Source organism: Xiphophorus hellerii, chromosome 20, assembly GCF_003331165.1.
Source record: "Xiphophorus hellerii strain 12219 chromosome 20, Xiphophorus_hellerii-4.1, whole genome shotgun sequence".
In the NCBI taxonomy this organism is placed as follows: domain Eukaryota; kingdom Metazoa; phylum Chordata; class Actinopteri; order Cyprinodontiformes; family Poeciliidae; genus Xiphophorus; species Xiphophorus hellerii.
In genome coordinates this window covers 13,981,521-13,995,810 of record NC_045691.1, presented here as the reverse complement: position 1 = coordinate 13,995,810, position 14,290 = coordinate 13,981,521, and the positions used below count along the sequence as shown (strand labels likewise).

General features: G+C 36.0%; 1 protein-coding gene across 1 annotated transcript in view; it reads right to left on the bottom strand.

Moving 5' to 3' along the window:
• Positions 1 to 8,102: 8,102 nt before the first annotated feature.
• foxj3 (forkhead box J3) overlaps positions 8,103 to 14,290 on the bottom strand; it is a 105,229-nt gene continuing 99,041 nt past the window's right edge. Inside the window, exons 10-12 of the mRNA XM_032549915.1 lie at positions 13,819 to 14,010; positions 13,296 to 13,397; positions 8,103 to 11,311 (exon numbers count right to left, since the gene is read on the bottom strand). Of these exons, the coding sequence (XP_032405806.1) occupies positions 11,199 to 11,311; positions 13,296 to 13,397; positions 13,819 to 14,010 (407 nt within the window). The 3' untranslated portion in view covers positions 8,103 to 11,198. The remainder of the gene's footprint in view (positions 11,312 to 13,295; positions 13,398 to 13,818; positions 14,011 to 14,290) is intronic.

The following is a 14,290-nucleotide window of genomic DNA, read 5'->3' as shown; positions in this document are numbered from 1 at the left end:
TTAATAAACAAAGAGCAACTTCCTGTTCTTGTTTAAAGAAAAACAAAATAAACAACTCAAAAGAACAGAGCTGTCCTATAATTTATGTTTTGGAGCTACAATCATCTATGGATCACTTTTTTTTTTTTTTTTTTTACAAATATCTGTCAGTTTTGTTCATTTCAAACCATTTTTAAATTCAATATTGAGCTGATAAAATAATAACAAAAAGCTATAATATACTTTATTTTAAAAAATGCAATAAAAGTGAACATTATTTTTCCCCTCCAGCTTCATGATTGTTTCTCTGCATTAGAAACTAATTTTAATCTCCTTCGTGTTGCTTATGGACATTTCTCTGTTTCTTTCTTCATTTAGTTTTTTCCTGCTTGTCACATGAAAAACTCTTCGATCAGATCGAGATCAGCAGACTTTGGAAGATATTTCTGTGATTTACTTGCATGGTTGCAGAGTTTGTCCTTTGCAGAGTGTTATGAAATGTTTTTATTTACTAACGGTTCACCAGAAGGTATTTATTTCCTCCCAGAATGCAGCTGCTGGTTTTTCCAGTCCACTTATCGCTCTGAAATATGTACTTCATTTAATTTTTGCTGCTGGTTTTATCTAGAGTCAGATCCGGCTGCAGGATGAGAAATATAACAGAATATCTTTCATCTGTTCAGTGGATAAAGATTCTCACTCGATCTGCCTCACTAATTTATGATTTAAAGCAAAAATCAACACTTTAAGGTAAATTTAATATTTGTTTGCATTGCTCCATAATTCCTTTAAGACTTTAGCTTTTGTTTTAATCCTTTAAAGTGTTCTTAGATTTTGTTTTTGTCCTTTTACCTTACAATTACAAGTTACTATTAAAAAAACCTTTAGAACCAATAAATATTTCAACAGAACCTCAAAAAACATTAAAATTAAAGAACAGATGAAGAACAAAGTCACTGACGTCTATCTGACTGGAAAAGTTAACAAAGCCATTTTGAAAGGACGGTGTTTAGTATTTTCCAAAATATGTTTGACTTTGCAGTTTACCGCCTTCAAATTGGGTCTCTGTCTCTTTAAGAAGCTCCTGCTCTGTCTGAAACTCCATCAGGAAGTCATCACAACAATGTTCCTCCATTAAGCTTTCAGCATCATCTTTAGGAGCTTTTCACTGAGAACTAGTTTGTATTAAAAGCTCAAAGGATGTGCAGTTCCACTAGGTGTTTGCTAATTGCTGCTGCTAGTCTGGAGGAGCTCAGTCACCATTTTTATTTTTCATATTTTTTGTAGTTCAAGTTCAAAGATGCTGAAACTACAAGTGGATATGTAGTTAATTCAAATCAATAATGATATCTCTCCTGACAGACACATGATCAATACCAATAGATAAAATAGTTAGAAGGTTCGATAACGTCACTGAATCTCTAATCCAGAACCGCACAGCATTCTGGGAGATGTAGGCAAGAGGAAAGACTTTAGCTGCTTAATCAGCTAAGCAAAGATGGTGGAATCAACTAACTCGCTCACTCCCTCTTTCGTTACCTAGCAACGCACTCACTCTTTGGTCACCTAGCAACAACCTGTTTGGTAACTGGCGCAGCAGAAGTTTAAGGTTTCGCCGCTGTGCCTCATAACTGCTTAACGAACAAACAACAAAAACAAGGCTGTGTAGTGAAAACTGGATAAAACAGAAAGGTTTGGTTGAATTTCAGGATATTTAAAACAGCAAAAAGATTAATAATTATCAATATCGACTGATATGAAACCCTTTGTCGTGTTTTTCAGCCATATTGTCGAGCCCTGTTGAATTGACTCACGCAGTTCCCACCCGGCATGGAGGAAGGTAAAACACACATCCAGCACACAGGGATACAACAAGCATGACTTTTTAAAAGCACACTGTTCCTGGTGGAAAAACCCTCTAATGAGGATAATTTAAAGCAATTTTCCAAAGAAGAGTTGGGTCAGCATTCCTCCACAGTGATGCGAAAGGCTCATTACGAGTTATCGCTAATGGCTGAACAACCAGTTATTTAGGGAGCAATTAGTTCTTCCTCATAGAGCCAAGATGAACTGAAGCTGGTGGAGAGGCTGCAGTCAAAATGACAAGCGACCCGCAGATCAACTACGGAGCTTTAAAAGGTTGTCTGAGCTCTGCTTGGAAATATAAAGAATGACTCAAGACTTTTGCACATGACTGAGTACAGAGAATTTAATAAATCACTGCCGACTCGTTACCTTTACATTAGTTCAAGTAAAAGCTCATTTTTCCTGACTAAACTTCTTAGTCGTCATTGTAGCTTTTCCCAGTATAATAATAATTTTTTGCGTCACATTGCAGCTTTTATATTTAAAAACACGCATGTTGTGCTTGTGGCCACTAGAGGCCGCTGTGCGACCACAAACTGTCAGCTGCAGAACTGAAATGAGAAGCAAACCACTGAATTATTGTTCCTCCTGCAAAAGGATTTAACATTTTCTGCTCTTAATGATTATGAGAGGACTGTTGCTACACATGTTTTATATTTTGACCTGATGTAGTTGTGGTTTTTGGTGACAGGTTGTCCAGACATCACCTTTCTGTGACAGGTGAGAAAGGGAGGAAGTTACATAAAGAGTGAACTTCAGAGTCTGGTTCTGAATTTTCAAGGTTTTTATTTAGAAGTGAACTAAGTTTCTGGAGGAGTATGTCCAATTTAAGTGATTTTTTATGTGGTAGATTAAAGTCAGAATTATGACAAAAGAACCTGAATTATAAGAAAAAGAACAAAATATCTGATTAAAAAAATAGATTTCAGAAATTAAAGTCAGAATCTGAGAGAAAATCTAGATTGCAAGAAAACTTGTTAAATTCTAAGAAAAAACTCCTCTGAGAATAAAGGCAGAATACTGAGGAGAAAAAATATGAATAGTAAGATAAAATATACATTTTCTGATTAGTCAAAATTCCAAGAAAAAATAAATAATTTCTGAGATTAAAGTCAGAAGTCTGAGGAATTTTTTTTGAATACTTCTGAGTTTTATGCAGAATTCTGAGGGGAAAAAACTGAATTATATATATAACTATAATACTATATACTATATATAATATATATATACAGTATATATACACACACGTCAGGATTATGTCTCTTTTTCTAATCGCCTTCTGAATCTCATCTGAGTTTTACAGAAGACTTTCTTCTTCTTGAGACTTTATTAATGAACTTTATAAAACCTAGTAAGGCTGTTGGAGCTGCTGACGCTGTAAGTCGGGTTTTGCCGCCTCATGTTCAGTAAAAGCAGACCAACATGGATGCAGGTCGCTGCCGTTTTGTGTTCCTCGTCATATAAACTCGTCTCCTGAGTGCAGATGCTGTCAGAGTGATTGATCTGCTGCTGAAGAACTCGACATGTAAAATAAAACGTCTGGCTGCTCACGCAGAGCGACACTTTGCACTTTATCTGGTTTCACGACGCACTCGACGTTCCTGAAAAACATTTCAAGACTTTATAATCACATCACTGAGCTGCAATTAAATCATTTCAGCATTTTTTTAATTATTAATTTTGTTTGTATTAATTATGTCTGCAGTCAGGCTGAGATAATTATTGCCAACAAATGCACAGAAGATTTTTTTTATTTTTATTTTTTTTAGGAAATGATGACAAGGATGTTTTTCTGCATAACCTACATAAAAGAAAAAGCATGAAACAATCTCCATAATAAAAGGTTTGGAAAGTGGAAATTTTGCAAATGAATAACCGTAAGTATTAAGATATGTTTGAATTATATATAATGAGGGATTTGTGTCGTTGATCCTCTGCAGAGGATCACAGATACTTGTTTTGTACAGCGGCAAAATGTGAGTTTCATTTTTATCTAAGTGCTTTTTATGTGATTAGGAACATTGTAGATAAAAAATGAGGAGCAAATTTCTGCCAAAAAACTCAGAAATTTTTAGATTAATCGTCAAATTTTCTTGAAAAAGCTTGAGTTTCTGAGTTTGAAAAGTAAAAAAAAAAGAGGAAAATGCTAGAAAAATCTCCAAAATTTAGATTTTTTTTCCTCTGAAATTTTCAAGAAATAATTTCTGAATCTGAAAAGCTGAAAATGTGAAACTCAAAAACCTTTAGATTAAGTTTAGAAAGCTTCCCATTTTTTTGAGTTTAAGTAAAAAAAACTTTTGAAATTTCTGAGATGCATCTAAAAGTTTTGACTTTTCAAACTCAGAAATTTCCACATTTTTCTAGAAATTTCTTTATGTAAGTTTAAAAATTTCTTTTTTTTCTTGCAAACCTTTGATTTCTGGTACTCAGAAACTGTCCTTGTTTTATTACGAAAATTTCAGATTATTTTTCAGAAATGTGCTCTTTTTCTAACTATGGCGGCCCCAAGACATACAGCCAGATACATGCACGCTAGCGCCCCCTGCAGTCAGAGAATATGATGGGTGACAGAGTTTGGTGCTGCACTGGAGCTGCTGTAACAGAAGACAGAAAACTAACAACGTCTTACGATCCTCCAAACTTCACAGTTTTTTTTTTGTGAGTTTACGCGACAGACCGACACCAGGTTATCTGTAAAGGAGAAAGAGAGAATTCACGTTCAATAAAAATTCATCCCAGATGTCCGACTTCCTAACAGGAGCTTAAAACAAGGTCAGTTTCCAGAATAAATGCTGCGTTTTAAATTATGCGCAGCTCAAAATCACCTGAAGCAGCATCAGCCTGTTGACTCACCGCCTGCCTGTTGTGCAACAGCAGAGACGGTTCTTCCTTATTCTATAAATATATTAGTATTTTTTTAAAGAGATATTTCTGAATGCAGTCAAAAAGGTTTCACTTTTATTAAGTGATAATGTATCATATAGAAAATAAATAAATGTAGCTAAAGTATGAAATTATTTTAAAATTTGAATTGTACAATGGAAAATACTGTCAACTTCCACATGTTTACATTTGCACCGTTATCAATAATCTGCTTTTATATTTTATTCACATTATTTATTATATAAAACTTATACATGTTTATATTTGTAAGGATGTTTTACATTTCATACTTTTTAAAAAATCTTTTCAGTGGCATTCTTGCGAAAATGACAAACATTGAAGCGTTTGTCCACTTTCTCCTTTAATTTGCGTCAAGGAGTTTTGGTTTGTTCATCTGTTAAAGTCTTTATTCTGCAGTAAACACCAGGGCATAGTAAGCAGAATATCAAAACATTCAATATTCTAATTTTATAAGAAATGTTACTGCAGGCTGTTGATTGATCCAAGTCAGAATCATGAAATTGAGCTAAAATATTAAAATTAATCAGTATGTAATAACCTTCTGAACTAAAAGAAACCATCTTCCTAGTGAGTATTAAAATTATTAAAATTAAAATTCACTTTTATTGGATGTAAAACTAAAAATCTACACCTCAGATTATGGATATATTCTCCATTTAGCCACTTTTAAATGTTCAATGCATTTGAATACCTGGAAGAAAAAAAACAAGCTCAAATATCACATTATTCCACAGTGGAGTTACCATATTTTATTTCTTTAAGTGCCATTCATGCATATTGGGGGAAGGGGAGGATGGGTCGGGTCGGGCGTTGGTATCGACAATTTTCTAATAACACTTGAGTTATTTACAGCACTAAACAAATACAAAGAGTAGCTGTGTCACCTCATCGGACAACAAAAGTAATAAACCGTGCAGTAAACAAACAAACAGGGAGACAAAAAAAAAAAACAAAAGGGAAAGAAATGACAAAGACGAAATAAAAACAAAAACTACAAAATAAAAACACAAACCAAATATATACTTTCAACACTGAAAACACTGAATGTAGAACCATAAGTACAGGTAAAAGGTAGTGTCACACAAAAAGCCAACGCGTTTTCATCACATATATACAATATAGATATATACATACTGTCACCCTCTGATAGGACAATAACAAAATATTCTTTTCCCGCCTCTCTCTTATGAATCCCCCCCCCAGGAGAAAACAGGGGATGATTGAAAAGACACATTCTGTACAAGCACAACAACACACCAGCACTGAATAAAACAGGCCCCAATCAGCAGTAGATGTTGGCAGTTCTCTCCAATGTTGTAACAAGGTTTATTTATTTTTTTATTGTTTTTTTTCTCCCCAATAATAATAATAATAATAATAATAATAACAATAATAATAATAATAATCTCTCTGGCAGGTACATGTCCAGCTGTATTTAAAAAAAACAAAACAGGAAGATGAAAAGTAAAAACTTCCACAAGAACGCACACAAACGGACAAAATGTAAAAACTGGGATCCAGTCGTTTCTTCACCTTTTCCCTTTTTTTGTTTTTTCTTTCCCCTTTCATCCAATCGTCTCCCGTCGGCGGGTGAGTTCGTGCAAAAGTCCGTTTCCTCAGTCTTCGCCCGGAAGAGCTGAAAGGCGTCGCCGTGACCCCGTGCCGACCTCCCAGAAGATTCGCGACTCGGTTCCGAGAAATTAGTTTGATAGAAACGCAAAACATGAGCGAGAGAGGAGCAGAGGCGAACACACGAGACTGGCAGGTTAAAAACGGAGAGGAATACGTTAAGAAATGGCAGTTTTATAAGCTTGAATCAGAGAACTTTGATTTTCTTCTGCACAGTGCAGCTTCTGGGTGTTCAAGATCTACGATCCACAGTATAAACCAGGCAAAAAAAAATAATCTACAGAATTTGGTTCTGTAATGTTCAACTGAACTAAAACAATAAAATAAACTGTTCGATCTCAAAGTGCCTCATTTTCACAACATATTGTGATATTTTAAAAATAATGAGAAAAATCAATGATTGTCATTTTAATATGAAGTCAAACAGCAACAGCAACAGCAGGAGGCAAAACCCCGTTAAATAAAATAAAACAAACTAGTTCAGGTTAACGTGATCTGATGTTTGGTTAGAATAAAAACTGGAAACAAACCGAGGCTAAAAATATTGTGCTTAAGCTCCAGACATTAAAACAATTTAATGGATTTAAAAGCTAAAGAAATTTAGGTTTAGTGACAAATTAATTTACTGAGAGGAAACCAGGAGACGCACCGATCAACCAGCCGGAGATCGAAGCCGATCGACTTTATCGAAATATTAAATATTCGGTTTGTACCTGCACTTTTTAGATTAATATTAATCATAAACAAATTCATGCATAAATCAGGGTTCGTACATTTTACCAAACTAAAAATTCACTTTTCAAATGTTTTAAAATTTTCCTGGAGATAAAATACAAATAAACTAAAAAAGGTTCAATCCTCTGCTACGTGATATAATTTATTACTGCTGTTAATTAAGTTTTGTGATAGTATTTGATATTCTACAACTAAAATATTGCAAAATGTTAAAATAAATTATGAAATTTTAACTGATCTAAAAATAAGAAAAGTTGGATCGTGATTTAAATTCAGACTGAGGAAAAAATGAGTTTTTATTAGGTATCTGGTTTCAGCTGTAAATAATGCTTTCCAAATTTAGGTTTTCAGCTAAACATTAGATTGGACTTTATTACAAAACTACGCAGTTTGAATATCAAGAACCTTTAAGGACTTTAGATAAAAATCAAACTAACTCTCATAAATGCAAATGATCGATTTATTTTCTGTAGGATTCAAAAACAGGAACCTGCAGGCAGGTCTGTCACAATAAATCAATTAATCGCATAATCAATTAAAAAAAATCAATAACTTCTATTTGCATGATTTGTTCTTTCTCACACTGGACAATAAAAGTCTTCAGTCTGGTGTTTTGGTCTCAGCTGAAGCTTTTTATGAAACACAGTTTTGTTCAGACTAAACTAAACTTTTGTTTAGTTTAGTTTATAAATCATTTAATTTATTGTTTTGTTTATTTACAATCAATTACAAATTTATTGATGGAATTTGACTTAATGTCGTGTTTTGATTGTTGATTCTATGTTGCTTTGTGTTTCTGTGTTTGTTATGATGTAAAGCACTTTGAAATGCCTTGCTGCTCAAATGTGCTATACAAATAAAATGTTATTTGATTTACAATGTTTTCCATTTCCAGTGTAAAATATTTATTAGAATTTAAAGTTTATTGATCTTTGAAAATCTGTTCTTTCATTATTATTATTATGACATTATACTAATTGAAAATGGTCTCAAAACAATATTATCGTTTATTACAATAACTTCTGGGACAATTTATCGACCAGTAAAATTTCTAATTGTGACAACCTGCAGGTAATGTTTTCTACTCTATGTGCTCTAGTTCTTTAACATTATTAAAATCAGAATCTGTCAGGAAAAGTTTGCTAAGTGCACCTTCACAACTGAATAAAAATGATAATCACTGCAGGTGGAGGTAAACGTTTGCATGTGCTATTTATTAAAATCCGATATGAAAATAATCCCCTTCACTTTGTAAAATTTGATTTATCACCAAACATGAACCAGGTTTGGTTTATTTATTTATTCTCAGTCCTTTAAACCGAGAATAAACCTAATCAGATTAAATCTTGCAGGTTTATTTAGAGTAGGGGCGCACCGATTGCAGTTTTTAGGTCGATCGTAGATTACCGATCTTTAAAAAGCCTGAACTGCCGATACCGATTTATTTTGTATGAAATGTTGCTGAATAGAGGAAGAAAGTGGAAGAGTTGGTAAGTGCGGTGGAATCGGCTCTGATAAATTGGTGCACCTCTAATCTGGACAACAGTTTTCAGTCTTTATGCTAAAACTCGGCTGACCGATTTGTTAAATTTCTCAACTCCCAGATTAAAAAGCCTGAATATAATCCCAGAAACATCGTGCTACTCCTTCAAACAGAGACACAGTGTTGCAGCTGGAGAGCACCAGAACGGTAAAACCCGATGCAGCGCAGGAAAGCGGCCAATCAGAGCGGCCGCTGCAGGACGGCAGCGAGTCGCGGGATAAAACGGGATCGGCTTTGCATCTGGAGCCAAGTAAACAAAAGGTACTCATGTGCAAAGGGCTCATCCTCCTCTAACCATAGTGTCTCTTTAGGCCAGCAGCGGTCTGACCGTGGAGCCGGTTCTGGAGAACCTTCGGGTCGCTCCTCTGCTCTGTGCTTGAGAAAACCTCCTGGATCTGCCTGCGTGAGCCGCCTGCGCCTCCTTCACCGTGTGCTTCATGCTCACACAGAGCCGAGGTGAGTGCAGCCAACAATCGGAGCCCTAAAATTACAATATAAAAAACAAAACAACAACAAACTCCCACAAACGCCTCATCTGTTCCACCGACATGTGAATTTTATCCTGTCCTGATCGCATCAGACTCTGCAGGGAGCATCAAAATGTCTCTAATGTTCACAAACAGATACTTTACTATCGATCATTAGGGCTGATTATTTCAGTAATCAATTGTTCTATTGAATAAATCTGAAAAAAAAAATGGCCATATTCTGCAGATCTTTGATCTAAGCATAAAAAGATGCAAATAAAGAATGCAATTCCTTTTTTAAATTAGAATATATTAAATTTTTATTGCTTAAAAAGCAATAATAGCATCATTAACGAATCATTTGTATCAAAGGATGAATCTGAAGTTTAATATTTTTAATGTGAGCTTGTGAAAAGCTCAGCCCTTTCTATCAACATCTGCTGACTATTTTTGGATTAACCGCTTAATAATTGGTGCTTAATCTGAGTTTTTACATAATTTGAACCAGATTAAGCTAAATCTACCACTTATGGAGATATTTACAGAAAAATAATATTTTTTTTATCTTAAATGCAAAATGTGTGTATTTTTACACACAGTTTTGGCTTAATTACTGCTTTGCCGTCTGTATACTCAAGTTAATGATCAATCGATTACTAACAATCGATTACTAAATTAGTTAATTATTTCAATAATTAAGTCATGATTAATCAGATAGTGCCCTATTGATCACTAAATAAAATCTCACTGAAGTATGTTTTCCCTGAATGAAACGTTAGTTTAATCATTTTTTCTCTCTTTATGTTTTCTTGCAGATGTTGGTCTAGTATTAATATATTTATTATTTGGGATCTGAGATGCAGTTTCAGACGTTTCTGTGACTGAATAACTGAGATGTTAATGGAGGTTCAGACTGATCTTTATTATTAATATATTTATGTATTAAATTTCTTAATCTGTGACCTGAGTCCATATTTCCTACCACAAACAAGTAGAAGTGGTATGACAGTAAAAAAATCCTTGAATCTTCATCCAAATAAAACTTAACTCAGACGTATCGTGATTCTTACAGATTATCTAATGGCTTTGAGTGGTAGCATCTTATTTAGTGAACAATAGAGACTAAAACAGTTTTGACTTTTGTTGAATTTCTAAAGGTGCTACAGTTTCTGTTACGAATCTAAACAACTCTAAACTTCACAAGACGCAGATTCAATTCAAAGATCTGTTTTCACACTCCTGATTTTATCTTCTCGATATCAAAATTCATTCATCTTTAAGTGTTTAAGAGCGAACGATGAGAGTCTCTGTTCTCCCATGACACACAGAGAGCCGGACACAGCACCCTGTGGGATCCCTCTCCGGCTCAACTCCTGGTTTTAAAACAAATAAAATAAAATCAAACCAGTGGGGATAAAACAAACAAACAAAACAAAACACCCTGTTCAGATTTTAAACATTTGTAAACCTGTTTTCCCCAGAAGCGACCAACGAGCACCATCACGTTACTCACAGAGACAGACGGCCTGTGTTTTCTTAAAAAAATAAAAAATAAAGAAATATGAATGAAATGTGTTTATGAAATAAAATATCATAAACACAAAAAAATAAACAGAGGGGAGAGAAAGTTGGAGAGAGAGAACTTCATCTTAGAGGCAGCTGAGGCCTATGTCGACACGAGAAGAATTACAAGCTGAACACGTCGCTCAAATCACATGACAGTTAAGGAGCAGAGGGGTCAGGGGTCGGGTGGGGGGGGGGTGGCAGGAAGAGGATGTTCTGGGTAAGAGGAGGGGGCTGGCTGAGGAGGTTCACTGTTACTGAGCTCCACTCGTCTCCAGACGAGAACAGGTCTGACTAAACATGATTGTCTTCAAAGTAACAACATTTTCTGGTTATGGTTCGCCGTGCGGACAATTGTCAGGACTCTGAAGTCTGTGGGGTTTTTCACCGTGTCAAACGTTCCTCTGCATCACACAACCTGCGGCCTCGTCGGCTCAGCCTGGCCTCCTCCGGGTTTCGCCCCCCCTCCTCCTCCATCGGCTTGGACTTGCTTTAACGGGGAAGTGGAGCGGCTAGACGATGGAGTCCCAGTCGAAATCGTCCTGGATGTCGTCGGCTTGCATGCGATGCATCTGGAAGGTCCTGGAAGGTATCATGTGCTGCTGGTTCATCTGTGCATGGTGTCCTGAAGGAAACAAGCGTCAAACATGGCAGATTGTTGTTGTTTCACTTTAAGAAGCCAAAGTTTTTGAGTTATTTTGAAGTTCTTGAACGACAGTTCTCCAGGGTTTTGATATTTTCTTTGGACTATTTGACTGTTCTTCACTCATTTTCAATAGAGGGATTGTCAGTGGACGTCACTCTACTGCGCATGTTGCCTTCAGAACAGGCAAGAATACATTATTATAATTTAAACTATTTACAATTAGGCTTATAAAATTATTTACAACTAGCAACCAGTGCAGATCACCTCTTTGTCTGGTGAAACTCCCGTATGCAGCCTTGCGGCGTCTGCAGTTGTCAAAGGTTTTATTTTTATCCTCTCTGTACTTCACACTGCATCCGGTTCAATCTGCTGCATTTTTAATTTCTGAGTTTATCACCTGCCTTGATGGATGCAGCTACATCTTCACTTCTCTCTAATGTGACCAATCTAGGAAGAAATTATTTTATTTGTCCTCTGCACGCTAAATAAGAATTCCGTCATTTTTTAAAATAAAAATGTACATTTTTTTATTTCTTCATGTTCACCACGTATATGTTTGATTTATTTAGAGCAGGGGTGTCAAACTCCAGTCCTCGAGGGCCGCTGTCCTGCAACTTTCAGATGATGCCTCTGCTGCATCACCTGAACAGAATAATTAGATCATTAAGGCTCTGGAGAACTGATCTACACAAGGAGGTAATTAAGCCATTTGATTCCAGTGTTTTGTACTTGTGGCACATCTAAAAACTGCAGGACAGTGGCCCTCGAGGACTGGAGTTTGACACCTGTGATTTAGAGGGACTCAACATATCATTGAGAGCTGATGATCTTACTGTGAACAAATTTCTTTACTGTAATATTCAACATTTGAGCCATTTTCTCTAGACATTTATCGACTCACCTGCTTATGGACCATTAAGACTCATTTCATTCACTAATGCCAACTTGTTTCATCACGCTGCGATAAACGACTGTAATACGCCAACAACATGCTAGCTAGTGTTAAAATGGCAAGATAAATGCAGGTAACCAGTGGAAACCAGAGAGAATTTAATGGACGGCTCAGCTCTTTCTGCAGGTCAAGTTGCATCCGCTGCGTTTACAAACAAATAATCCTTCTATTGACAGAAGAGATGGGACTCGAGAACCGGTTCTCAGTAGTTCAGTTGAATAGATTCCTCATCGGTTAATGTGTGACGTATTTGCGTGATGACAGTGTTGCACATGCTTCGTATTTTGCTTAAGAAAATGTCCAAGATGGCGTCGCAGCAGAAGCAGCATGTTCAGATCTTTAATCACAATAAAAGGAGAAAATACATCCAACATCCTCAAACAGTTGACCACACAGCATGTAACCGATTTGTACAAATGTAAAGTGTTGATATGTTGCTTAGCAACAGTGGTGACTCTGGTGGGGGGCGGAGCTTTGAGCGCAGCATCTCCAAGGAAACGTTAAACTACTTATTGTATTAATGTTATGAATAATCTCCATCTCATTAACATTTGCAGTCATATTAAATAAATTAGAATATATTTTCCATTGAGGCTCATTTATTATGTTAACAGCATAAAAACTGTTGATGTTAAAAATGTTTATTTGACAGAGGGATTCTTATTGCTTAAGGTAGTTTTAATTTAGTTTGAATCAAATATAACATGGTGCATATCTTGAATTAAAGAGTCTATCTCCTAACTCAACGAGAATCGATAAGGAATAAAATCTACAATCTGATAAATCGACTCAGTCCTTAGAGTGGAGGATTCAGCTCTCTCAATTTTATCAGTAAACATTTTGTGTGTTTGTAAGATCTTTTTGAAATTATGAACATGTTTTGGTTTGTGAAAAACCCTAAATCCAAACGCCACATTGAGGTCTGACATTATTAAAAAGTGGAAAAGGTTTAAGCGGTATGAAGAGGGAATGATTTCTCAGAGCAGCGTATTTATGGGGTGAAGACGCTACCTGTCATTGTGGGTCCCGTGTTGCTCATGGGGGGCATGTGGGGGTATCCGGGGGGACCCATCATGGGGGGCATACTCTGTCTTGTGTCCATGTAGAGGTTTCCTGATGATTAAATTAAAAACAATCAGAAGCATTCTCTGATATTCAGCAATACTGAATCTATAACATCGTATATTAACAAAACAATGTCAACATAAAACAGTACGTGTAGTTCACTGTTCACTTTAGGCTCTGTCATTTTCTCCTACTACTCTCCATTTTAACATCATTTGGTGGTATTAATGTGTTTTTATTTTTATTTTTCTTTAAAAAGTAGAACCGGATCAGTGATTCTACATGTAGTCTCTTTCTTTCTTACTACCAATATAAATGTGACCCATTTGTCCTGTAAAGTGCCTTGCGATGACGTTTGTGATTATTTCACGTTATTTATTCATCTACACAACCCATTCTTAGCACAGACACTCCAAATAAATCACTTTTTAAAACATAAACGACTTTAAGCTTCTGCAGGCGTACGGACCTGTGTTGAGGTGCTGGCCGGGTTTGTTGGTGTGCATGGCGCCGTGACACACAGGACTCTGTACCGCCCCCTGCTGCTGAATGACGCCGGTACGAGCAAAGAACTGGTTGATGGACGAGCAGAGGTCCGCAATCTGAGTGGGTTCAAGGCACCAATTGTTCAGCTCAGCCTGTCTCATGCTTTCTCTTAAACCTTTGGAGACAAATGCAACATTTTTGGAAATGAATGAAAACTGGAACAGTTGGCTTTCCAAAGAACTGTAACGTAGCAAACGGACAACATGTCTACAGCATATATTCATCATATCAGCAACCTTCAGTGGGTGATATTTAAAAAACATCCTACCTTGCATTCCTTGACTCTTAATTGGATAAACTGACCTGCTGAGCTGGGTGTTTTGGTAATTAAAGTTGAAGGCAGGTGTTATTTAATTGAAGAGCTCAGTTTAATTAAAGTTGTAATCAACTCTGGA